We start from the raw sequence: 25802 nt of genomic DNA on the forward strand, positions 1-25802 counted from the left end.
AAAAAGAAAAAAAACACCAAATCTTCAGGGGTTCCAAGGCCATGTGACTGCATGGCCTCCACTGGGCACCTAACGCAAGAAATTACGTACTTAATCAATAGTGTGTGTATCAGATGGTGCGTGAGTTTGTGTGTGTGACTGTAGTTGCTGCGAGGGGAAGGGGCAGTTTAACTATAGAAGTAAACATAGGAGGCAGGGATCTTTGTAAACTGTTTAAGTAAAGAAAGAAAAGAAAAGTGCTTTGGAAACCAGAACCCCAAACCAAGATGGCTTGCAAAATCATTTCACCCGACAGTTACAGTGCCCCCCTTAATATTTGGGACAAACAAACATTTTTCCTTGATTTACACCTCTGCTAAAAGATTAAAATTTCAAATCAAACAATTCAGCAGTGATTAAAGTGTACATTACACACTTTAATATAAGGGTATTTACATTCATTTCAGTCACACCGTGTAGAAATCACAACACTTTTTATAAATGGTCCCACCATTTCAGGGCACCATAATGTTTGGGACAATTGGTGCCTCAGGTGTTTGTGGTTACTCAGGTGTACATCATTGCTTTATTGTTGCAGGCATCAGATACCTAGATTTGCTTCTAAACTTTGGATTCTGTAGTTACCATTGTTAAATTTGAGGACAAGAGATATGTCAGTGAAAGTCAAAGAAGTCATTATGAGGCTGAAAAGCAAGACTAAAACCATATGAGACATTGGTAAAACCTTAGAATTACCTAAATCAACTGTCTGGAATGTCATTAAGAAGAAATAATGCACTGGTGAGCTTAGTTATCATAAAGGGGCTGTTTGATCAAAAAAGACATCCACTCCTGAAGTCAAAAGAATCCTCAATATGGTAAAGAAAAAGTCCCAAAGGCCTGTCTGACAGATCAGAAACAGTCGTTAAGAAGTAGAGTGTATTTACGTGTCAGAGACTACTATCTGCAGAAGAATTCATGAGCAGAAATACAGAGACCACACTGCAAAATGCAAACCACCAGTTAGCCACAAGAACAGGATGGCCAGATTATGGTTTGTGAAAAAGGACTTAAAAGAACCCATAAAAAAATGTCTTTTGGACAGACAAGACAAAGATAAACCTGTATCAGAGTGATGGCAACAGCAAAGTGTTGAGATGAAAAGGAACTGCCCAAGATCCAAAGCATGCCTCCCCATCAGTTAAACGTGGGGGTGTTATGGTGTTATGGCTTGGGCATGTATGGCTGTCCCAAGTCTGCCACGCTTCATTCATGATGCAACTGTTGATGGCAGTTGCACAATGAGTTCTGAGGTGCTTCATCCTACAAAAAGGTAATGATCCGAAACATACTGCTAAGGCAACACAGGAGTTTTTCAAAGCTAAGAAATGAAGAATTCTAGAATAGCCAAGCCGATCACTCAATTTAAATCCAATTCAGCATGCCTTCCATATGCTGAAGAGAAGACTGAGGAAAACAAAACCCCTAAACAAGCAGGAGCTAAAGATGGCTGATTTAGGCCCTTGGTAAAGCATCACCATAGAAGGTACTCAGCACCTGGTGATGTCTATGAATCATAGACTTCAAGCAGTCACTGTAAGCAAGAGCTATGCAAAAAAGTACTAAATATGACTGCTTTAATATACATACCATTGCTATGTCCTAACATTATGGTGCACTGAAATGAGAGGATCATGTAGACATTTTTAAAAGTGTTGTCATTTCTACATGATACAACTGAAATGTATGCAAAAACTCCTAAGTTAAAGTCTGCTATATGCACTTTAATCAAATTTGAATTTTATGATTTGTCGCAAACATTGCAGAGGCCACTGTATATCCTTCATGGGTTAAAAATGTACAATGAGGGCAACAATGTTGATAATAAACAAAGCTAAGATGATAAACTTAACTAAACGTATGTAACACAGTGTATATACCTGAATGGATGTATTGAAGCCAATGTATGTATCCAAACCAATGTATCCCAACTATGGTATGTTGAGGTGTCCCTTGGTATATGCGGGAGAATTTGTTTCCAGGTAGTAGTATTTGAATATAACCCATGCACATCCTCCCATATACTATAAGTCATCTATAGATGACCCAAAAATTCCGAAAGTTGTTAAATAAAAAAACTTACAGTAATTCAACTTTAGCCACCGCCAAAATACTCCCTTTGAGATGCAATACACTTGTCTCAGTGCTTCTTCCATTCCTAGAAACATTTCCTGTCCTAATCTTTTCTAACCATGTCTAGTGCCTCCTGCGATTTTTCCTGTATTTTTATCTTATTATCAAATTGTCTTCCCTTCAATCTCAATTTTAATTTTGGGAACAAAAAAAAGTCACAAGCAGCGAGATCTGGCGAATTTGGGGATGCAAATCAACAACATCACTGTTTTAGTCAAAAAAAACTCTTCGAATGACAATGTGATGTGTGCAGTTGTTCTGACATGTTGCAGCAGTGTATGCACTGCACAGGTCACTTTTTTCCACCTAATGCTTTCCCACAGACACTTCAGCAGTTTAGTGTAATGCCACTGATTAACAGCCTGGTTATGGGGAAACTCTTGATGTTCAATATGACCTGACATGCTCTTTTCGGCTTGGAGAGAAAAATAATGTCAAAATAATATCCACTGTATTTTATGTATCTAATCAAATGTATATATCTGAATCAATATATATAAGAACTGATGTATTCAAACCAGTTGCTCTGAAGTGATGTATACACCAATCAGCCACAGAAGAGCTCATGGAAGAGTTACTATAGCACAAATTGCTGAAAAACTTAATGCTGGCCACAACAGAAAAGTGTTAAAACACACAGTGCATTTTTTAAAGAGGTGTCTTTTTCTGTTGATCAGTGTGGATAGAAGTGGTCTTGTACTGTTTGCCAGACGGCAGAAGTGAGAACATTAACTATGTAGGTGAAGTTTGCATGTTCTCCCTTTGTTTTTCTTCTACATGTTTAAAGATGTGCAGATTAGGTTATTTGGCAACTATAAATTGGTCCTGGTGTGGGTGTATGTGTGCTCTGCAGTGTTCAAGTATTCTGTCCTGGGTTGTTCTTCTCTCCTTTGTACCAGATGCTGTTAGGATAGGCACTGGCCTTTACGACATTGAATTGAATTAAATGGGTTTGTGAATCGGCATATGTATGGTACATTCTTTCTCGTTACTGTATGGGAAAGTTGTTAAAAGCCCCCCATTCACTGTAAATTTGTGGTGTTTATAATAATATATGCTAAGAAAACTAAGTAAACTTGAGTTTGCTTGTATTTTTATTTATTCTGTTGTCATGAATTTTACACTTTACAAAGAAATATATTAGTATTGTTAATGGAGTGGATTTATCAATAAAAACAAAAATATAATTTTAAAAAATTGTATGAAACTCAAATCATTTTGTTTGCTTGATATATTTAATACTACGTTGTACTACATATAAAAACAGTGTTATTAAAGATATAGTATAAACCACTAATTATCTGACCATTTCAATTTTTGTCAACTCCAAAACAAAAAGCAAAGGTATACGATTTTATAACAGCATTTTAATACTGACATCAGTGATCTCTCTGTTTTGTGCACTTTGATGCTTGAGGTGACAGTGAGATGATTTCATAAGTTAATGTGTTCAGAGAGAGATAAAGATAGCAAATGAACACGAAGGCTCAGGGCACAGTAAGTAGTTTCAGTTTATTTCTCCTCCATTGGTTTCTAAAAGAAACACTTAGTTTCAACCCCTTCCAATTTTCAGATATTCAGTCATTTCAGTGGAGAAGACCCCAGGGACACTGCTTTGCACAGTTGCCACTCTCAGAAATCCCCAAATGCCTGTTTGTAGTTGTTTAGAAAAACTGAGATGTTTGAGCTGGCCCTTGGAGAACAGACAGAGTTACATAGTGTGTGGCATTAACTGAAATTTTAGTTAAATCATTTTATTCTGGATGTATTTTTCTTTTTTTTTTCTTGTAAATGTAGTCAGTGATTGAAAATCAAGATGCAGTGGTTTAGCTTTTGGTACACGAGTTGACACCAAGTGGAAAAATGCATGTGTTACTCATGAATCAAAAGTTGTTTGAGACCAAAGAAAAGGATATATTTTGAAAAATGTTCTTTCATATTGAATGTTTTTTTTTTTTTGTTACTGCTTATTGTACTTGGGATATTTTTAGAAGAAAATTATAATTCAGTATAAATAAATCTAAATTATAAATTAAAATATGTATATAGAAATTTAACATTTTTTCAGAAGCAAAATTTATATTGTTTCCTTTTGTCAGTGAGTAAATTTAAACCACCAAACTGACCAAGCAGTTGATGTATTATCTTTAAGCAAGTACTGTAGTTTATTATAAGTTAGAGCATGTGACTATTTTGTAATAATAGAAACTGACTTATGTTATTAACCTTTCCAGCTCTTACTCCTGTGGATATATACTAATGAACCCACCACTGTTTTGGAAAATTCAGAACTCTTATACTTCATATTTTGTAGTGAGGTTATACAGTAAACGGTCTTCATCTTTAACTTTGTCTGCTTTGTTCATGCATCTGCACAATATTGTCCCGTTGATTGTGTATTGTGCCTCCTGTCCTGCTCATCCTCTATATTGGAATGATATTAAATGTCAGGACACTTTACCTCATCTTGTGTACTTATTCTTACCTTCTTAGTGAAAATGGAAGCTGTGCATCAATGCCGCAAAAATGGGCAGCACTGTTTGAAGATGAACTTGAAATTGCAGGACAGATTAGTAGATTATGAGAATATGTAGACAGGACAAAACAATAGGCAGTAACACATTGAGATTGCATGAAAATAAAAGAAACAGTTGATCTGTTAGCTTATTTACCAATCAATAAGACTTAAGCAGAACCTTGCAAAGAATGACTGAGCATAATCAGAATCAAATAGAAAGAGCAAGAAATACAAAAACATGACAAACTTTATAATAGCTAAAAACTAAACAGTGCGAAAGACTTAAAAAGAGAACATTGGCATTTCAATGAGCCTTTTTAATTATAAATCAATTAGGTCAAATCAGTCTTGTTGATGAAAACATTACTTTCATTTTTAAGCACAACATGCAGTTTATGGAGGAATATTTCAGACTATTTTAAATAAATTAATAAATAATGGGGCGGAGTGGTGGCTCTGAGGCTAATGATCTGTGCTGGTATCCAGAAGGTTGCCGGTTCGAATCCCCGTCACTGCCAAAAGAGATCCTACTCTGCTGGGCCCTTGAGCAAGACCCTTAACCTGTAATTGCTCCAGGGGCACTGTACAGTGGCTGACCCTGTGCTCTGACCCCAAGGGGTATGCAAAAACTAACAAATTACTAATACATGAAATTGTATAAGGCGAAATAAAGAACAAAAAAAAAAAATTATATATGTAAATAAAAATATATTGTGCAATGTGACAATAATTAAATAATAACATAAGTAATAATAATCATTTCATCACTAAATATATTATGTTACTACTTTTTTTCATTTATTTAGTATAAAGTAAGTGTTGAAATTAATCACTGAGAGACCTTTCACTAGCAGCTTCAGTTTAAAGCAATGGGGAGATAAGTCCCAGGATTTCTGAGGCAAGCAAAGTGCAGTGACCAGCATGCATCTATGGGTGGCTACTGTTGTCTTAGTCAAAGTTGTGATCATGGGCATCCATGGCAGAGAAGTGTGCCCGGAATTATTGCATGAAGCAGATACATTAATTCAAGAAACTCATCTGGAGTGTCCACTATAAATGCAGCTACTATTAACCGTTCTAAAAAAAAAAACGTATTTGCTAGACCCCACTCTCTCCGATTTAATGCTTGAAAGATTACATTTCAAGGATTGTTTCATGCTTATATTCCATGCTCTGTATGCCATCAGCCTAATTTTAGTTAGGCTGTATACTAGACCAATTAGCAGAACTTGTTTACTTTATTTACAACAATGTCTGATTTGAAAGCTGTCATTGTTTTGGTTGTGGAGAACTTGCAGTGTTCTATTGTGAAAGAAGAAAAGGTTAATTTTAAAATGCTGTCAGCAAAATCAGAATATATAAAGAATACTGTACAGTTAATCATCTTTATAACTGAAAGAAAAAGAAGGGTTGGAATAAATATTCAGGCTAAGATATATTATTTTTTTACCTTTGTTAATGTGTGGTATGTTGCAGTTATTCCAGTGTTTTGTCTCCATTTTACACCCTGCTTATGTCAATGTATAGTTTTAGATAAATCTTCATAAAGATTTATGCTACATTTATGGTCGTTGTTAAAAGTAACAAACGTGTCTAACATTCTGTGCCAGTTTGTTTCCCTTTGAAATTTAGAAATTCAAGCTTATTTCTCCATTTATATAGTTTTAAAGATTTTTTTTTTGCTTTCTTCTAATGTAATTGAATTCTCATCTACTCTGTTTAAATGCAACAGTATGTCATATCCACGTGCATTTGCAGCAGTCACTGATGTTGATCTTTTATAAAAGGGTTGCTGGAACACAGCATATCTTTCTAAATATTGCTTATTATCTGTTAGTGTTATTTTTTTTTGTTGTATTTTGAAAGTGTAAAACTTGTAAGGATCTGAAAGATACATGTCATTAAAATGGAATGAATTACCAGAACATTATTACTCTTAAAAATCTTATTGTTAATTACGTCACAGTTTTTTTTCCAGACAAGTTCATAATTTTAATATATAATATATTATTATATGTAGTATGCTTATCTTATATTAGTGGTCTGTTTTTAAATACTCAGATATAAACCATTAATGATTCACAGGTTTGCTAAACTCTATAGAAAGCAATGAGATAATCTATTTGTGCTGGTTAATAAATATGATTTCTCAGAAAAATCGACCATTTGGATATTTAATAATTCTTTTAATCATTTAAAATATTTCTTTTCTTCTAGTGCGCAATTAGAATATAACAAATATATCATTATGTACATCTTTCTCACTCATAATTGTGTTTAATAAATTTTCTGTATTTTTTCTGTATTATGCCAATTTTTTTTTTTTTTTTTTTGATTAGTTCTTTAAAGAATTCATAACTATACTTTAATACTGTTATGTAAATGCCATTGTTTTAATTTGTTTGCTGTCAGGTTAGTTTGTTTATTTACTATTTTGTACTACAAAACATGTAATTTGACCAGGGATGTCCAGACGTTTGCACTGAACTGCACTACTAATTAGTGAATAGCAGGAAAGATTGTGAATTGTTCCAACTACCACAAGGGGAACCACTCACTCTTATAACGCTTTCTTGTTCGGAGTGTTAATGTGAGACTTTCTATAATGTCGTCTGGATTTTTCCTTGGTTGCCAACAAAGGCATTGAGTCACACCTGCAGAATATCTTCTTTTAAAAGTGGAAGCTACACAAAAAAAAAAAAACTTTTACTGTTTAACAGTTAACAACAATGATTCTGGGTGGTATATCTAAAGGGTACTGCTTTCAGAAGCAAAACTGTTTACCACACCACAAATTCTGTAGGGAAAATGCATCTTTAGATCCACTTTGATATAAATGAGAAATTTTCCAAGTCCTGTAGTTACCTGCTCTGTAAATGGCATTTTGATAGCAATTACTAGTGTTGAGTTGTTGCCAATCAATACTTACACAGAAGTTCAGTTAATTGACACAGATAACCCGGACACCACTCCACCACTCCAGTGGTTTTAAGAGAGTGACACTTCACCATGGTCTAATCAATAAAGGCTTCTTGTTGAGCACAGAAATAAAGCTGCTTTTACTGGTATTTTGCAAGATTACCCCTTGTGAATTTGAGCTGTCTTTTCCATTGTAACTCCTCATGGCAGATTAGCTAGAATGTTAAATGTGAGCTACCTGTCAGTATCAATTTGTCAAGCACTGCAAACTGCTGTTTATTACTGACAATGCTATTAAAAAGAAGAGGTAGATTCAATATATTTTTAAGTTAGTATACTTTAAGAAGTATAATTATATAAACATTAGAAAGCTTTTCAATTTTGAGTTTACTGAAATAAACAATGCATACATCCACATAAAAAAAATAATAATTAGAATTTAATCAGTAGTTTTCCTGCTCTTTACTGATGTGCTCATCCACTTAGTGGTCAGTGTATGTTTGACAGAGTTGTTTTTATTCCATTTAGAGATGTTTTTACTTTGTTAAAGTAGCTAAAAAGGTGTTTTTACAGTGGATTTTTGGATACAGTGGATTTTTTAGTGGAAGTCTATTGCCAAATATAGGTAATTACAAGGTACGGTCATCTCTTAACCTCTTACCACAAGTTTCTTCAACTCATTCAGTGTAGACAGTCCAGTCTAACTTCCCATTTAAGCCTTTATTCTAAGTAAATACAACAGTATAACTTCCTATGTACACTCATTTGCACTCTAAACATGAGTTTTACTTCTGATTTTTAAGAGACATAAAACTTAAATACATTGTTTTGGTGTTAACCCTTTCATAGGTTGGCTTAGGTGATCATAGTCTATTGCTATTCTCACATGCAGAGCTCTGAAAAGTAAGCCACTGTTGTTTAAGTAGTCATTGAATTTTAGTTTTTTGGAAATAACAATGTGAAAATATTTTCTTTTGGAAATAGTCTTTAATGCAATAAATCTGACCAGACAATCTAGTCTCTACTAGTTATTGCAAATGTATTTGCCTCATTCCAATAACTACACGTTTTTACTTTAATTGAAGCGATTAATGTTAATATTTAGACTAACAGTTAATAATGAGTATCTTTAGACTAATGCTTTCAGTTTTTAATTGAAATATTAAATATTGTTATTTGTAGCATTACTAAGGTAACACAAATAAAAAGGTTTCAAAACAAAACCCATTCTCTTGACCAGATGGGAAATCAAACAACTACTACATAAATGATTTTATTTCATAATACAAACATGCTGAAAAGGCATATAATATTGTAATTCATCATATGCGCACAAGATAAGTTTGAAACATCAATACAGAAATTAATATTTTTCCATTTTCAAAATGTGCTGAACAAGGAGAAATAAACAATATATTCAGGGAGTACTATATGGCTGACCATTTAATCTTCTGAACAAAATATAAATGATAGAACATTTTCTTAATGATATACATATAAACTAACTCTAGGATTTGTGTGTAATGTATGATGGATAATTAAAATAAAAATTTGAGCCTGACTTATTAAGAGAAACACCAATTCAAACCAAACAGATTTAATTTTCCAGTATAATCACTGTGAACAATGTACTTATTTACTTTTAACAATATTCGTAATGCTTTTGTCTTCCACTCAAATAAAATGTTCTATCTCGTTTCTACATTTCTGCAGCTAAATGGATGCATTTTTCATTGGCATTGTGCATTCTGTGGTTTAACCCTTGTGAGTGGCAAAAAGGTGGCTATCATGTTCTGGAGAATAGTGGGTGTGGTATCTCACAGAGCAGACTATTATTTGTGTATTGTGATAAGGAGCACTCTTGTAAAGGAGAATGGGGATGGATGACTACGTTTTTTCTGATCGATTACTACAAATACCAGAGCCATTAAGGGTAGTATTAAGATGTTATGTGAGCCCGTTCAGACATGCAGTGAATAAGGACTATAATCCTCAGTACTGTGGACAGTTTTATCCATAATCTTGGAGAAAACGAATCCATTGTTCTGAGTGTTATTTGGATACTGAGTCATGGTGATGCTTTCAACTTTTATCCCTAGCTATGAAACATCATCTTATTATTATTGTAATTATTTTAATTTACGTTTCTCCAATTCTGAATTCATTAGCTTAAAATTCTCCTTGGAACACTGAATGTGGTGTTACTTCATTTCAGGAATCAACACTCTTGGCATCAAGTGTGCACAGACCTTTCTCATGTTTATTTTTTCATGAAGAATGAATTCAGTTATCTCCATATAATGTATGTAGTCCTTCATGGATTCACTTATCTCCCTATAATGTGTGTAGTCTCAAATAGCAACATTCAATTCTCTGTTAATGATTTGCTCAACAGTGTTAACATTTTTGTCAGTCATTTAGCACATTTACATGTGCTTGACTAACCAGATTATTCACAGAAACCTGATTTCCAAAATGCCATGCAAACCATTATTCTGATTACAGAAATGTGGTTATTGGAATCTGAGAAACCTGATTATCAGAGGTAGATTTCTCTGTGAATAATCCGATTATGTGGCCTTGTAAACCCTTAACCAGGTTACCAGTAAGGATTTTGTAGTCTGCGCATTTCCATTGCACTCTGTCAGCCTGCACATGTGTTGCACACTTTCAACAGCCACAGGTAGAAGTGTCCACAAAATGCACTTCCAGTGGCAAATGCTTGGCCAATCACATTATTCCTTCTCCAGGCTGAAATAATATGTCTCAATATTTCAGAAATAACTAAATATATGTTGTGGAGCTGAGTGTATATTGCTAAACTTAGCAATACAACTTCAAGAATAGTAGGGTAACATCTTAAAAAGTAACATGCTTTAAGTAACCCAATTATTTTTTAAGGTAACGGATAACCTAACAAACATTATTATTATTATTCTAATAGCACTTGGTTAATGGCAAAAAGTATACATGCCTGGTCTTTTGACGTGCTCAATCGCACAGCCAACAGTGCAATACAGTAATAGAAAAAACTTTAAAAAGTGTCAGTTTGACTAAACATATTGATAAAACTCAAAGTTATCACAAGCGCCATGCTTATTTTTCAAATTCTCGGTGGCTGATGGATGACATTTAACTTTTTTTTTTTTTTTTGCACAGTTTAAAGATGTTGAAGTGTTTTTCCAATGGAAAACTCCAGAAGATTACTTGGGCATGTAAACATGGATTATTAAGAAACCAATTTTTTGCCATAACCAGGTTATTCACCTTAACCTGATTATGTCTGTACATGTAAACTCACTGATTGATGCCTTAGGCAGTTCAGAATTGTACAGCTCATCTCTTGACTATGATCTATAAAGGGGGACTGGTCCTAGTACACAAGGTGTGAAATGATATTGCTCCCTAGCTTTAGAAATTCACTTATATTTCTAAAATGTATAATGAATATTGCAAAATTTTGCAACACTTTCTTTTTACAATAATTACAACTTAAAAAAATGTAGCATTGCGAACAGTTCAACAGAGCTAAATACTTCAAGTCATAACATTCTTATTATAAAAACAGGCAAAAAGTGAATAAGATCCTGACCCAGCAATTTTAAGAGGAAAGTTTGGAATGCAGTAACAGAAATCCATAATATAAATGGAACTGAACATAAAGAAATAACTAATATATTTAAAAAAACACTCAATTTGTGTGAGTTATTTACTGCATGTTGTTTATATTTATGGCCAAGAAAAGTTTTTAATCTTATGTTTTCATGGAGAATGAGAATAAGAAAGTTTTGGTTACAACGAGCTTTAATTGGGGATGGAGTTGCCAACACTGAACAACAGTAAAAAATATTCAATGAAAAAAAAAGTTATTTGCATCACAATGTCACTTTTACAGTGGTATGCTCACAGTGTCCAATATTTGGCAGGTGGTTTTAATGTTGTGGCTGATCAATGTACATCATAGGGGAAATGCTGTTTTTCCATTATTACAACATACTGTAAAAAAGGGAAAATATGTATTTAGAATTATTCAGAAGATACTATTTAAAGTAAAATACAAATCACAGTAGTACAGCTGGTCATATATTTTTACAAGCCGTCTCAGTTTAGGTGATTTTGCTCTAAATTGCATATTAAATTAGTAGTAACGACTGAACTGGTAGCTTTGGCATTTCCAGTATAATACCTTGGCTGCTCACAGTAAAATTAAAATCAAATAAGCAATGTTTCATTTGGAGCCATTGAATAGAAAAAAATATATTTATGATATATCCCAAGTTTAAATCCTGTGCCTGGTGGTCATCCATGTGGAGTTTGCCTGTGTGCCCCATATCTGTATGGGTTTTCATCTAGGCAGTGCGGTTTTCCCCTCCAGTCTCCAGAGATGTGTGGGTTAGTTAACTGGACCTCTAAATTGGCCATGTGTGAGTTTGGGTGTGTATTATGAGTGAGCCCTGCTATATAGACCAGCATGTTATCCAGGTCTGGTTCCTACCTTGCGCACAGTGCAAGGATAACACCAGCCCTCCGCAAATTTGAATTGGTTTACGTGGATCTGAGAATGTAATATTATGTTGTTTATTTATTATTAAAGACAAATTCGTTCAATGTTAAGCTTTACAGAATGTTCAGAATGCTATAGATCAGGGGTTTTCAAGTTCAGTCCTGGGGTACTAGTGTGGCTACAGGTTTACATTCCAGCCTGCATAACAAATCAAAGGGCCAGTATTTCTTCTAATTGATCTAATTATACATTTAGCTAGTCTTTTCTCTTCTCACATTTTGCATTCTGAAAAATGTTCCAGAAGAAATGCAGTTTTTTTTTGTCATAGCTTTACATTCTTAATTTTTTTTTACCATATTCTTCCTGATTCACCTTTTTAAGTGAAATTAGCTTCCTTAATTGTGTTGAAATTCTGACAATTAGTGATGAGCATTGCAAACCCCAGTGCAAATGACACAGAATGCTAAAGAGGAGCAGCTGCTTCAGCATCATTCACTTGCCCATTAATTATTAAGAAAATGCTTACATAACCAAAAGATTAAAAAAATCAAAATTTTAAAAAGCATGGAAAGGAAAAATAATTCACCCTAGTTTAACACAAAACGTCTTTTCCAATCCCACAAAATTTAGTAGTTTCTGGAATGACGCAAAGAGTGTAGAAACTGGGGAATAACAGATTATTTTAATAAAGGCAGTCCAGTTAAAAGTGGAAGTTGTTTGGTATGAACACCTGAAGTTAAAATGTTACACTGGACTGAATTTGAGAATCATTGACATATGCTTTTAATTACTAAAAATGAAGATAACACTCAAGTAGGTACTACTTTGCTTTAGCATCTATATACAGTACTGTGCAAAAGTTTTAGGCAGGTGTAAAAAAAATGCTGTAAACAAAGAATGCTTTCAAAAATGGAAGTGTTAATCATTTATTTTCATCAATCAACAAAATGCAATGAATGAGCAAAAGAGAAATCTAAATCAAATCAATATTTGGTGTGACCACCCTTTGCCTTTAAAACAGCATCAATTCTTCTAGGTACACTTGCACACAGTTTTTGAAGGAACTTGGCTGGTAGGTTGTTCCAAACATCTTAGAGAACTAACCACAGATCTTCTGTGGATGTGGGCTTCCTCACATCCTTCTGTCTCTTCATGTAATCCCAGACACACTCGATGATGTTGAGATCAGGGCTCTTTGGGGGCCATACCATCACTTCCAGGACTTCTTGTTCTTCTTTACGCTGAAGATAGTTCTTAATGACTTTGGTTGTATGTTTGGGGTCGTTATCCGTTTTGCACAGTACTGTATATAATTCACTAAGTCCATAACAAGCAAGACGCACGCAAGACAGAGCCCCACCCAGCAACAATTCACTAAGCAGCCGACCATGGCACGCACGACAGAGCCCCGCCTGCCAACTCTAACACTCCTCCCACGTCCATTACCTTCACATTGTTTTCCTTTTATTTCTGATCCCATTCAATAACTATATGACAACATCGACTTCTCAACTGTGACTCCGGAACAACTTAGTACGCGAGCTATATTAAGCCTCACCAACAAAGACTCGCTATACCTTAATGAGCAAGTACTGAAACTTATCCCTACCAACGAAGTAACTTTCACCAGCATTGCCTCCATCGTCACAGACGATCCCGCAGATCAAGTTTCATTCCCCGAAGAATTTCTTAACAGTCTTACTCCCACTGGCATGCCTCTGCATAAATTCAAAATTAAAATAGATTCAGTCGTCATGCTTCTCAGAAACCTCATGCCAGCAAGAAGTCTCTGTGATGGCACTAGAGGACTGTTACCAGCATTCACCGCAATGTACTGGAGTGTAAAACTATCGCCGCTCCTACCTCACAAACTGTCCTTATTCCCCGGATATCCCTGACCCCATCAGATCCAAATTTGCCTTTTACTTTTACACGCAGACAATTTCCTGTTAGATTGGCCTTTGCAATGACAATTAATAAGGCACAGGGACAAACTTTCAAAACGATATGCCTGTATCTGCCAAACCCAGTTTTCAGTCACGGACAATTGTATGTTGCTCTCTCCAGAGTTCCATCTATTCATTCACTCACAGTCGTATCCTCAAACCCACCCCATTTGGACAACTATGTCGTTCAGGAAGTGTTCACCCATCAATAAATAATTAGGCGTAGGCTATGCTGCGGGTTGGCTAGTTCTGTATAATTTGCATTTGTGTCCTATAATGTTTGGATACAATTAAGGGAGCAAAATCCATAGAAAAAGGTGAATTAAAAAGAAATTAATAAAGGTGCTTAAAGCTATGGCAAAAACAAACTTCTGAATGGAAATATCATAGTAGCACACTTTTCTCAATGCAAAATAACAGAAGGGAAAATGGCTAGCCAATTAAACAATTGGGTCCTTTAGACACAAGCCTGACCTAGATCTGTAAAATTGCTTGAAACAAAGTCCTGCAGCCACAGTAGTACCCCAGGAATGAACTGGGCAACAATTGCTATAGAATGTATTTTTTTTTTTTTTTTTAATTTTCTTTTATTTTTTTAGTCATGAAAGTCTTTTATCAGTTTGTCTATTCATGCCAAGTTTCTCACATATTAATGATTCTGTTTTTATTACATGAAACCCTGTTTGACCATATATGTGTACTTTTCTCATTTCAGGTTTACAAACTCAAATATTACGCATAAGAATTTAGAATGGACTTTAATTGGTGTTATCCTCCTGTCTGTGTAAGTATTTGTTAATGAGTTATGACTACATATGGATTCTTTTAACAAATTTAACTATAAATTACCCAATACAACTATTAGTACTGTGAAATATTGGCTGTAGTCACATACAACAAAGAATTTCAAAAACACATTTCTGTTGTTTTGAGATTAAAAATGCAACTTTTTCATGTTTTTGATTAGTTAACTCATATCACCATTAGTGAAATAGGAAAGCCTTCTGTTTTGTGAAATAATTTTTCTACTCCGTTGCTCTCCTCCTGGATCAACAGTTGTATTAGCTACAGGGCTGCACAAGTAGATGCCTGTGTTAGATACTCTAAACAGAAGTTCCATACAACTGTGAAGACATTAGTTGGGAAAATACATTTGATAATTTCACATGACCAAAATACTTCGAAATTACATATTAGAGAGCTAACACTAACAACTTGAACAAGATCTTTAGCAAAGCTATAGTCTCAATGACAGTGGACAAACAGAGGCATCCAATGTCAAAATCTGGAATTACAGGAAATATAGAAAAAGGCAGAAGGGAACAAGGATAATGAATGTTTCAGAATAAATTATGTGGTATAGCATGAACATACTGAAATTGTGTGAGGTGAATTTTGAGTAGATGAAAAAGGCTAATAACAATGAAGCCTACCAATCTAAAGGATACCACTAAAAATGTAGTTTTACTTGCCTTTATTATTTTCACTAGCAAAATACCCGCGCTTCGCAGCGGAGAAGTAGTGTGTTAAAGAGGTTATGTAAACATATATATACATATACATATATACATACATATATATATACATATCTACATATACACATATCTACATATACATATATATACATATATATATATATATATATATATATATATATATACACATCCACATATATATACATATATGGAAGAGACATACCAGCATATATATACATATACACACATACATATACATATATACATATACACATACATACATACACATACATATATATACATATATATATATATATATATATATATATATATATATATATATATATACACACATACAGACACATATATATACATATACATATTTACATATCTACATATATATACATATCTACATATATATACACATATATATATATATATATATATATATATATATACATAGCTACATATATATATATATATATATATATATATATATATATATATATATATATATATATATATATATATATATATAGACATACATATATACATACATACATTCACATACAGTATCTACATATATATATTTATATATATATAAATCAAATCCCCGCGCTTCGCAGCGGCGAAGTACTGCTTTTAAATTTTTATTAAGAAGAAAAGAAAACCTTTTTAAATTGAGGGAAAATATACCAATAACAATTTGTTAAGGATCTGTTTTTTTGTGAAGCTGCCTTTACACAGCCTCTCCGCTGTTTTATAAACGAACGCCATATAAGGCCGTCCTTTCTCCTAGCTTAGCGGTTCTGTATTCTTTTATTGTTCATTTATTACGATTGTTATAGTTATTGTGTAGCTATTTGAGACTCACTGTTCTGTTCAGGTACCCATTTCCTTTATGTAGTCCGCGGATTCTCTGCTATTTTTTGTTCGTTTATTACGATTATAGTTATTTATTGATTCCCTTCTTTAGCTGACTGCCTGCTCATATAAGGCACTCTGCTGTTTTTTTGTGAAGTAGCCTTTATACAGCTTTTCCGCTGTTTTATAAACGAACGCCATATAAGGTCTTCCTTTTTCCTTGCTTCGCCAAGGAAGCAGCCTTTTTATTTAATCCACGGGTTCTCCGCTGTTTTTTTTTTTTCTTTTTTTACGATTGTTATGGTTCTATTTGTATACCACGTTGTCAGTTCAGCACTCCGGTTGTAATATGACCAAGCCGTGCAAGCTTACTGTTGAGAATGCAACGTATAGTTGTACAGGAGAAAAGCAATCTTGCCTCAAATCAATGGCAACCTTTTGTAGGTCTATGAACTTAATTTAAACTTTAGGTTTACACAGTGCTTTGTTTCCGAAGTACCTGCACTCATGAATATGTCTGTATGCGTCAGTCGCTCAAATTCCCGCGCTTCGCACCGGCAAAGTACTGCTTTTAAATTTTTATTAAGAAGAAAAGAAAACCTTTTTAAATTGAGGGAAAATATACCAATAACAATTTGTTAAGGATCTGTTTTTTTGTGAAGCAACCTTTACACAGCCTCTCCGCTGTTTTATTAACGAACGCCATATAAGGCCGTCCTTTCTCCTTGCTTAGCGGTTCTGTATTGTTTTATTGTTCGTTTATTACGATTGTTATAGTTATTGTGTAGCTGTTCTGTTCAGGTACCTATTTCCTTTATGTAGTCCACCAGATTCTCCCGATATTTTTTGTTCGTTTATTACGATTATAGTTATTTATTGATTCCCTTCTTTAGCTGACTGCCTGCTCATATAAGGCGCTCTGCTGTTTTTTTGTGAAGCAGCGGGAGTGTTTCTATAAACTTAATTTAAACTTACGGTTTACACCGTGCTTTGTTTCTGCAGTAGCTGCACTTATGAATATGGTTGTATGCGTCACTCGCTCGCTTCTTATTGTTTCGCTGCCTTCTCAATTGTGTAATGAATGTTTTCTTCAGCGCTCTTTGGGGCTCTTGTCCACGGCTTTATTTAATGTTAGCTAAGACCCGACACTTAAAAGTTTCTCGCTACAGCAATTTTAACTCCGTTACAAAGTGATCCAAAGTGTCGTTTATACCTCGTGTCTTCTCATTAAACTTGTATGTCGCGAATATGGTATTGCAAATGGCAGCGGGAGCGTTTCTATAAACTTAATTTAAACTTACGGTTTACACCGTGCTTTGTTTCCGCAGTAGCTGCACTTATGAATATGCTTGTATGCGTCACTCGCTCGCTTCTTATTGTTTCGCTGCCTTCTCAATTGTGTAATGAATGTTTTCTTCAGCGCTCTTTGGGGCTCTTCCTTGTTTTGTACATACTGCGTTCACAGTCAGTTCACGTGATTACGTGGGAGGCGTGATGACGCTATACGCAAGTCTGCCTCCCACGGCCATCAAGGTGCAGTCCATTACAGTATATGGACAAAAAAGAGGTTCCAGTTATGACCATTACGCGTAGAATTTCGAAATGAAACCAGCCTAACTTTTGTAAGTAAGCTATAAGGAATGAGCCTGCCAAATTTCAGCCTTCCACCTACACGGGAAGTTGGAGAATTAGTGAGTGAGTGAGTGAGGGAGGGAGGGCTTTGCCATTTATTAGTATAGATAACTGAGTGTCCAAATGCTGATATTTTTCCTGTAACATGTAGCATAATTTTAAACATTAAATATGCCTGTTGTTATCTTATTGGCAGTTCTATAGGAAATTATGCATTTTTGTTAAAAATTCACATTTTTACTCTTCTGTGTTTTTCATGAAGTAATATAAATTCTATGGGTACATTTTGTTAATGATAGCATAAAAATGAGGTTTGATTTGTTTTGATATCTATAGGCGAGACACCACCAAAACTCAAATTCCAATGTCATAAGAGGGAAATATACAAAAATAGCTGTCAAGTACATGAATGTTGCATTAGATATGGGTGCTTCTCTTCACTATTTGTATCCTTGATATACTCAGAAATAACAATGGCATACATGATAGAGAATGTGAAAACAAGAATTGTTTACAGACTACAAATTCAAGGTATGGAGACTAGTTCCAAGGAATAGAAAGATCAATTAAAGTATAAACCACTACAAGTAATAAACAGAAAAAAAATTAATTAGAGTTGCTAGAAGAGGGTAGCAAAGGGGGAGAGAAAAAGTAAGCTAAATGCACATGAAATGGTGAGAAAATTGTCCAAGACCTGTTAACTAAGTATGTAAAGAGTGAGATAAAAAAAATATGTAAACAATGTGGGCTTATACACTTCAGTGACCTTGCCTTTATGGATTGAAGACAAAAATCTAAATTACTGAAATAGTTGAAACCTCCACTAATCAAATATCAAGACCATGAGACAGGTGGACTTCTTGAAAATATGTGGATACATTGCCCTGGGTACAATAAAAAGCAAGTTTACATTAGTAAACTTTTGAAGCCAGCTGAATCTAGTAGAACTAAATGATGTTTTTACAGTAGTAAATAAAACTAAATTAATGAATTGTACATTTTTCTACATTAGAATGCTATTCAGTCTATCAAAACACAGATGGTTTAGAAGGAATTGGCCAATACTGAGATGATATAATTAACAGTACAAGAACCAGCAGAAAAAACATTTTACAGTCTTTGTGTACCCTATTGAGAACACATTGTAAGACGGCACAATTTTGCCAATACTTACAATTTAAAAATATATTGCAGCTGAATTTCTGTTATATATGCATTTGGTTATTTTTTTCGGGATATCAGAATATATTTTTTAAGGTACAAAAGTCCAAAGTGTTCCAACGCTAAAATTTTACATCATTTTAATTGGTAAACAATAGGTAGAAACTAAAAATGTATCAACATTGTTTTTAAACATTGCACTAGAAATGATGTTCAGCTGTTTTTTAAGGTCACTGGGCAATTTTTACACATTTTTCAAGCTTGAATTAAAGGATTTGAAGAAATCTTACTTTGTTAGCTGTTTATCAGCCCATCACTTATCCTGCAGGTCTGCCAAGTGTAGCCTCTAGGGCAGAGAGGTACTTACTAGGCATTCCCGGGATCAGAATGTGCTGTGGTCCAGTTTAGCCTCCTGTAAGCCTCCTTGATATGTCTAGTTTACTCTACCATTACATTACTGTAGTCTGACACATTGTTCTGGGCCTGCTGTCCCTAGGAAGGCTGCTCCAGCAGGCATTAGAGTAGGCTTCAGCGAGCCTTACATCTATGTCTCTCAACCAAATACTGCTCAAATGATTCATTAAATCAGAACACAGAAAGTAACTTTACTTGAATGCCTTAGTATAAATTTTTTATCAACTCTGAGAACAAATCTTTTGTCATTTTACTGTATGCCCACATGGTTTGGTTAATAATTTGTGAAATAGATCTTATGAATTTTTTAGAAAATTTCATAGCACCAGTCAGACTTGAGAAACTGAACAATGTTGACTTCTTTTTCACAGCCCTGTCAGTAGGTTTTATGATATGCTTTGTAAATTGGAATATATATTAGGGTTCAACATTTAACAGTTATTAAGACAATTTAAAATTATTTTGTAAAGTATTTACCCAAATGACAGACATGGCAATGGAGGCTGGTTTGCTGAACCGAAAACAAAAATGTAAATGATATTACTTGGTGGTTAGTACCATCGTGGTAACCTATGAGCTCACCTTTTTTTTTTTTTTTAGTAAAAACGATTTATGTTTTGTGGTATGTGTATAAAAAGATAGCTATTTTGATAACATTTGTAAATTTGGATATTTTTCTACTGTTTGTAGCAGAAAAACTTGAAAAATGTTTCTGAAAAAATGAAATGATATTATGTAAATTCATAAATGTTTAATTTTGAAAATAGTTCTGTCTTTTGTTTATGTCACATTTAGAAAGAAAGGCAGGAATATTATCACTATGATTATATGTATTTTTACTGAATGTAGTTTAAAGTAAAATCATAACACTTCATAAAATGTTTACTGGTTATTTATTTACTGGAAATTTGTAGTTTAAATATGAATCAACTTACAATTCATGCATAATGCTAAATGATGAAGATACATTTATATTTAACCGTGCAGATAGCCTAAAGCTGCATTTTATTCAACTAGTCAGCTTTCTCTTGGACACTTGCTGTTTTTGTTTTATACCCAAGATACATGCTAATGGAAAGCTTTCAAGGCATGCTTGAGAAATATGTCTACTTTCATTTTATTTATCTGAACTGGCTGTTGGCACTGAATTGTGGTCAGTTCCACAAGGAAGGCTGTTACATTTTTATAAATGGTATTCTTCCAAAATACACTTTAGGACAATGCCTTATTTCCCTTTATTTTGCCAATACTTCACCATTATCTTATGGTGGTAAAAAGAAAGTAGAAACTGAACCATTTATTTTGCTCAGATAATGGACAAATCACTTAATTAAGGCACAATAATTTCCAATAGCCAATGCCTTATGGTCATATACACAAGAGGACTGTATTTACTATTATGTTAAAATCTTGATTTAAATTCATTAGACATGAATGGTTTAAATTTGAACCTGTAATTTTTATACAAAGAAAGGAGTCAAAAATAGTCAATAAATTAATATTATTGTAATCAAATGAAATAATTCAGCTTGTGCAAAGGCATTAGGAGTAACCAGCTTCTTGAAATTTTCATACAGTAATTCTCCACTTTTTTTTTTAAAGTTGTAGGTATCAGTCTAGCAAGTAAACATTTTCTTTAGCATATAGTATTTATGTGTTTGTTTTTAACTGTTTGCCTCTTTCACAAAATAATTCATATTTTGTGTTGTATTATCTCTTTGTTGCATTGGATTATTAGTGAGCATATAATTAGGATAGAAAGCAGTTAATAAAGAAACCTTTCAGATCACCTGCAAACTGTAGGACCACTGTGCATGCTGCAGCACCTAGTTGCATTACATACAGGTAATACTTGAATTTTATAAAAGCACTTTCTTAAACTGGTCTTTGTTGAAAATTTTACTGCATTTACTTCCAACACACATTTGCTAAAATGCTGAAGTTTTTAAGTTACACCACTTAGTATTTAGTATCTAAATAATTTAGATTCTTTATCAATTCTCTTAATTATACTAAATAACAAATCCTACACTGAAGTTTTGTTTTCTGTGATTTTTTTTATTGTATTTCAAACACTGCAAATTATTTTCTTAATTGTTTTTGAGACATTGTTTTATATTAAAAAATTCTTAACAAGGAAAAAAATTACAGCTTGATAGTATTTAATTAGAAATATATACACACATACAATGATTTTTATGTTTGCAGTGTTTGTTCTTGTGATTGCCTGTTCACTAACCTTGTGATCTTTAGATACAACAGTTGCCTAATTTTGACACAATTGCCTTATAATTGTTAAAATCACTACCACATTTTCTCCATAATAAATCCACAGGTAAGATTGGTGCTGTAGTTGTAAATCTGAAGGACAAGCGTGAAAATGAAGACTAACGGACATTCTAAAAACATTAGAAATTAAATAATACAAATGGGTAAATTGGGAAGAAAGTACAATATATTATCCGTGTGTATGGGTGTCACAATGTTGATTATCTATCAGAAAGTGGAAGCTAAATCAAATCACTTTGATCCACTCAAAATCCACTGTTCAGAGAAGGATGAGGCTTATGAGGGAAGCCTCAGAGAGCCCAACAATCACTTTGAAGGACCTACAAAGTTCAGTAGCTGAGACAGGAGGTGCACAAGTCGTCAATATCAATGCACCTACACAACACTGGCCTATATGGAGAGGGTGGCACAAAAGTAGCTATTAGTCAACAAAAAGAACCATGTGAAAGCACATCTGGAGTTCGCCAGAAAGCGTGAGAGTGACCCACTTATGATGTGGGAAAACATTTTGTGGTCAGATGAGACCAAGACTGAGTTTTTTTACCAAAGTTCAAAGAGATGTGTATGTGGCACAAATATCACACATCAAAAACACTGTCCCTACAATGAAGTATGGTGGTTGAAATGGGAGGAAGAACAGATGCTGGACAATACAAGCAAACTTTGTATACAAGATATTTGTATTCCAGCAAAAGTTGGTTCTGTAAAATATTAAATTGTGGGTATTGAATATGTATGCAAGTAGCATATTTTATTTTTTCCTTCTTAAGACTTTTTTCTGATGTAAAAAAGTATCATATAATTTTGAGATACATTGCTTTGAAATAAAAATATTACATGTTTTGCCTATAGAACTGGTTATTTAGTAAATTAGAGAATCAGCCAAAGGTCTGAATATTTTTGCAAGGTACTATGTTTTTAACCCTGAAAATATGTCTGTGTTTTTTGTAAAAACATGCTGTTAAAAAAACTATATAGAATTCTTTTACAACTTGTTAACTTCACAGTTGAATTTATGGAATAGCAATGTCTATATTCCTAGAAGTAATCAGAATGTATACATACCTCTTGAAATTTAATCATAGACATAAGGTCAAAATTTGGACTGTAAAACTTTAGGAAAGACATGTATAGAGTTGTCAGACACAATTGTGGTAGAGTAAAGCTTATAAACCTTTTGCAGCAAAAATACAATTTTATTAATACATTGCCATCTAAGTAGTAACCTATGTATCTGTGTTTTACCTGGACAATTTTGTGTGTTTTTTTTCCTTTTGATTTCCATTATTTGTATTGTATTGCCAGTTTATAGTCTAAACCACTATTACTTTGTGTTCTAATGATCTGTCATTCATTTAACAAGTACAAAGTACATTTCATATTTAGCCCTTGGGGACCAACTAACAACTGAGTGCAGTTATTTCCGTCCATGATCCTGTAGTACTGTTATTATTAAACAAATATTAAATTTTCTTTACTCTGATTGTGTAATGAAGTTTAGTTAACAGACATCCTCTTTGTACACATGCCCAAGCCTTGTGAATGAATATGAAAAAACCTCAGTTAATTTTTTTATCATTGTACAGTATGTGATTTGCTTAGTGTTTTAAAATGCAAAGGAAAAGTAAAGATGTTTAAGAAAATTATTGTTTTATATAATGCTTCAGTCTCCTTTCATTCCTAGTAAGTCAAAGCACATCCTGATTGTCACTAAAAGCATTTAGATAACTGTTAGCCTTGCTTTAGTATGAGATCCACCCTTTCAACAAACTCACTAGCTATAAAACATTAATCATAGTCCACAGACAAGCTGTACTACTTGAGATATTTTTGAAATTATAGTTTTGGCATTCACTGATAGGCTTTGATATTGCTTAATAAGTAATCTCATATCATTAACATTCCTGCAATCATAAGATACAGACAAGGTTTTCTGTTTGTTTCTTAACTACATGGTTTTTATAGAGCAGTTAAAGAAGTCAGTGTATTACAACGAGGCCTCATAGAAGACAAGGAGGCAGTGATACACTAAGATATATTTAACTGTATGTTTGCATGAATACATAATTGTGCATGACCTTGTCCAGGATAAGCAAAACAAGAAAACTGGTGAAATGTACCTCTGCATGTTTTCCTATATGTTTCTGGCACATTTTCTTTGCTTTCATGTTCAAAATGTGACCTTCAGTCAGTCATTTTCCAACCCGCTATATCCTAGCACAGGGTCACGGGGGGTCTGCTGGAGCCAATCCCAGCCAATACATGGCGCAAGGCAGGAACAAATCCCGGGCAGGGCTGGCACACACACACACACCCACACACCAAGCACACACTAGGGACAATTTAGGATCACCAATGCACCTAACCTGCATGTCTTTGGACTATGGGAGAAAACCGGAGCACCCAGAGGAAACCCACGCAGACACAGGGAGAACATGCAAACTCCACGCAGGGAGGACTCGGGAAGTGAACCCAGGTCTCCTTACTGCAAGGCAGCAGTGCTACTGCTGCGCCACTGTGCTCATTTCTTCTCAAATTCATTCATGTTAGTATTGCTGCTGCCTCGTAGCTCCTAAGGGGATGATTATGAGGCCAGAATGAGGGGTGGGCTGTGTTGGGCAATTGAGCCAGGGATAAACCCTCCTTTTTATGAAGGAACCCCAATTATCTTTAGTGACCACAGAGAGTCAGGACCTCAGTTTTACTTCTCATGTGAAGGATGGCTCTATATTTACAGCAGTGTCTGTCACTGCACTGGGGCATTGCAATCCATACACAGGCATGAGGGTAAGCTCCCCCTGCTGGTCTCACCATCATCTCTTCCAGCACCAACCCATGCTTTTCCTAGATGGCCTGCCATCCAAGTACTGGCCAGGCCTGAGCATGCTTAGCTTCAGGTGGATGACCTGTTCTGAAGCGCAAGTGGTATGGCTGCTGTGGAATTTGCACAATTTGTGTCATTCTGGATTTTCTAAGAGTACCATGGTTTCTTTCACAAAGCTGTGCATGTTCAGTCCATTTGTGTCTCTAAATTGGCTAGTTGGGAGTGTGCTATTTTGCATGGAAACCATCCAAGACTGTAATCCCGTTTTATGCCCAGTGCAGCCAATGATGGTGTCTAGATTCATGCAAGCTTGTAATGTAGAAAGTAGCTTCAGAAATTTAATGGTTAGTTTTTCTACCAGTAACAACTCACTGCAAGAAACCCAGACACGATACATGTTTCAGGCTGTAAGCTAGTTTGGTAATTCTCCTGAAATAACATGAGGCAGTTGCTTTGGACAGTTAGCATTTCTTACTAAAACAAGCAAATGAAGTGGTTAATTGATCTTATTTTGGTACTATAAACATGCAGCCTTAGCAATAAATACATAATCATTAATCAGTACATTCATTCACTGGTTGATTTAATTCAGAGCAGGAGAGTGTCTGCCCTGGGAGCATCAAATTTGATGACTAATGACATATTAAATTTATGAATCATAGGAAACAAACTGACAGTTCAGTATTTATGGCATCCAATCCCATGGACATTAAAAGTTCTATGATGGATTAGTTTATATACAGTATGCATGACATACTATAATCATAATAATCACTCTGTGCAGGCGGCTCACTGTGTTTGTTGTGCCTGCATTATGTACTCACAATTGACATGTGTCTGATTGATCAATGCCCTGCACTTCACTCTCAGCAGATGACTCCACTGTTCTTTTCCTGTCAGTCATGGTGCATGCCCACACTGTTGTTCATTTCCTGTTGGTGTATGGAGTGTGTTTACACCACTGTTTGCCGTAAGAAGGACCCGCATCCCGATTTTGAGTCCAGGTTATCCCGTGCTTCCAATTTCTTGTTCTAGTATTTATAGAATAACTTAAAAGCAGAATAGGTAACTTATTGGTGTGTTT

At 34.4% G+C, this 25802-nt stretch overlaps 1 protein-coding gene across 1 annotated transcript in view; it reads left to right on the top strand.

The window, feature by feature from the left end:
• Positions 1–25802, top strand: part of rpap2 (RNA polymerase II associated protein 2) — a 157745-nt gene that overhangs the window by 113010 nt on the left and 18933 nt on the right. The window contains exon 11 of the mRNA XM_028811438.2: positions 14775–14843. Within this exon, the coding sequence (XP_028667271.1) occupies positions 14775–14843 (69 nt within the window). The remainder of the gene's footprint in view (positions 1–14774; positions 14844–25802) is intronic.

Source organism: Erpetoichthys calabaricus, chromosome 10 (assembly GCF_900747795.2).
Source record: "Erpetoichthys calabaricus chromosome 10, fErpCal1.3, whole genome shotgun sequence".
Classification (NCBI taxonomy): domain Eukaryota; kingdom Metazoa; phylum Chordata; class Cladistia; order Polypteriformes; family Polypteridae; genus Erpetoichthys; species Erpetoichthys calabaricus.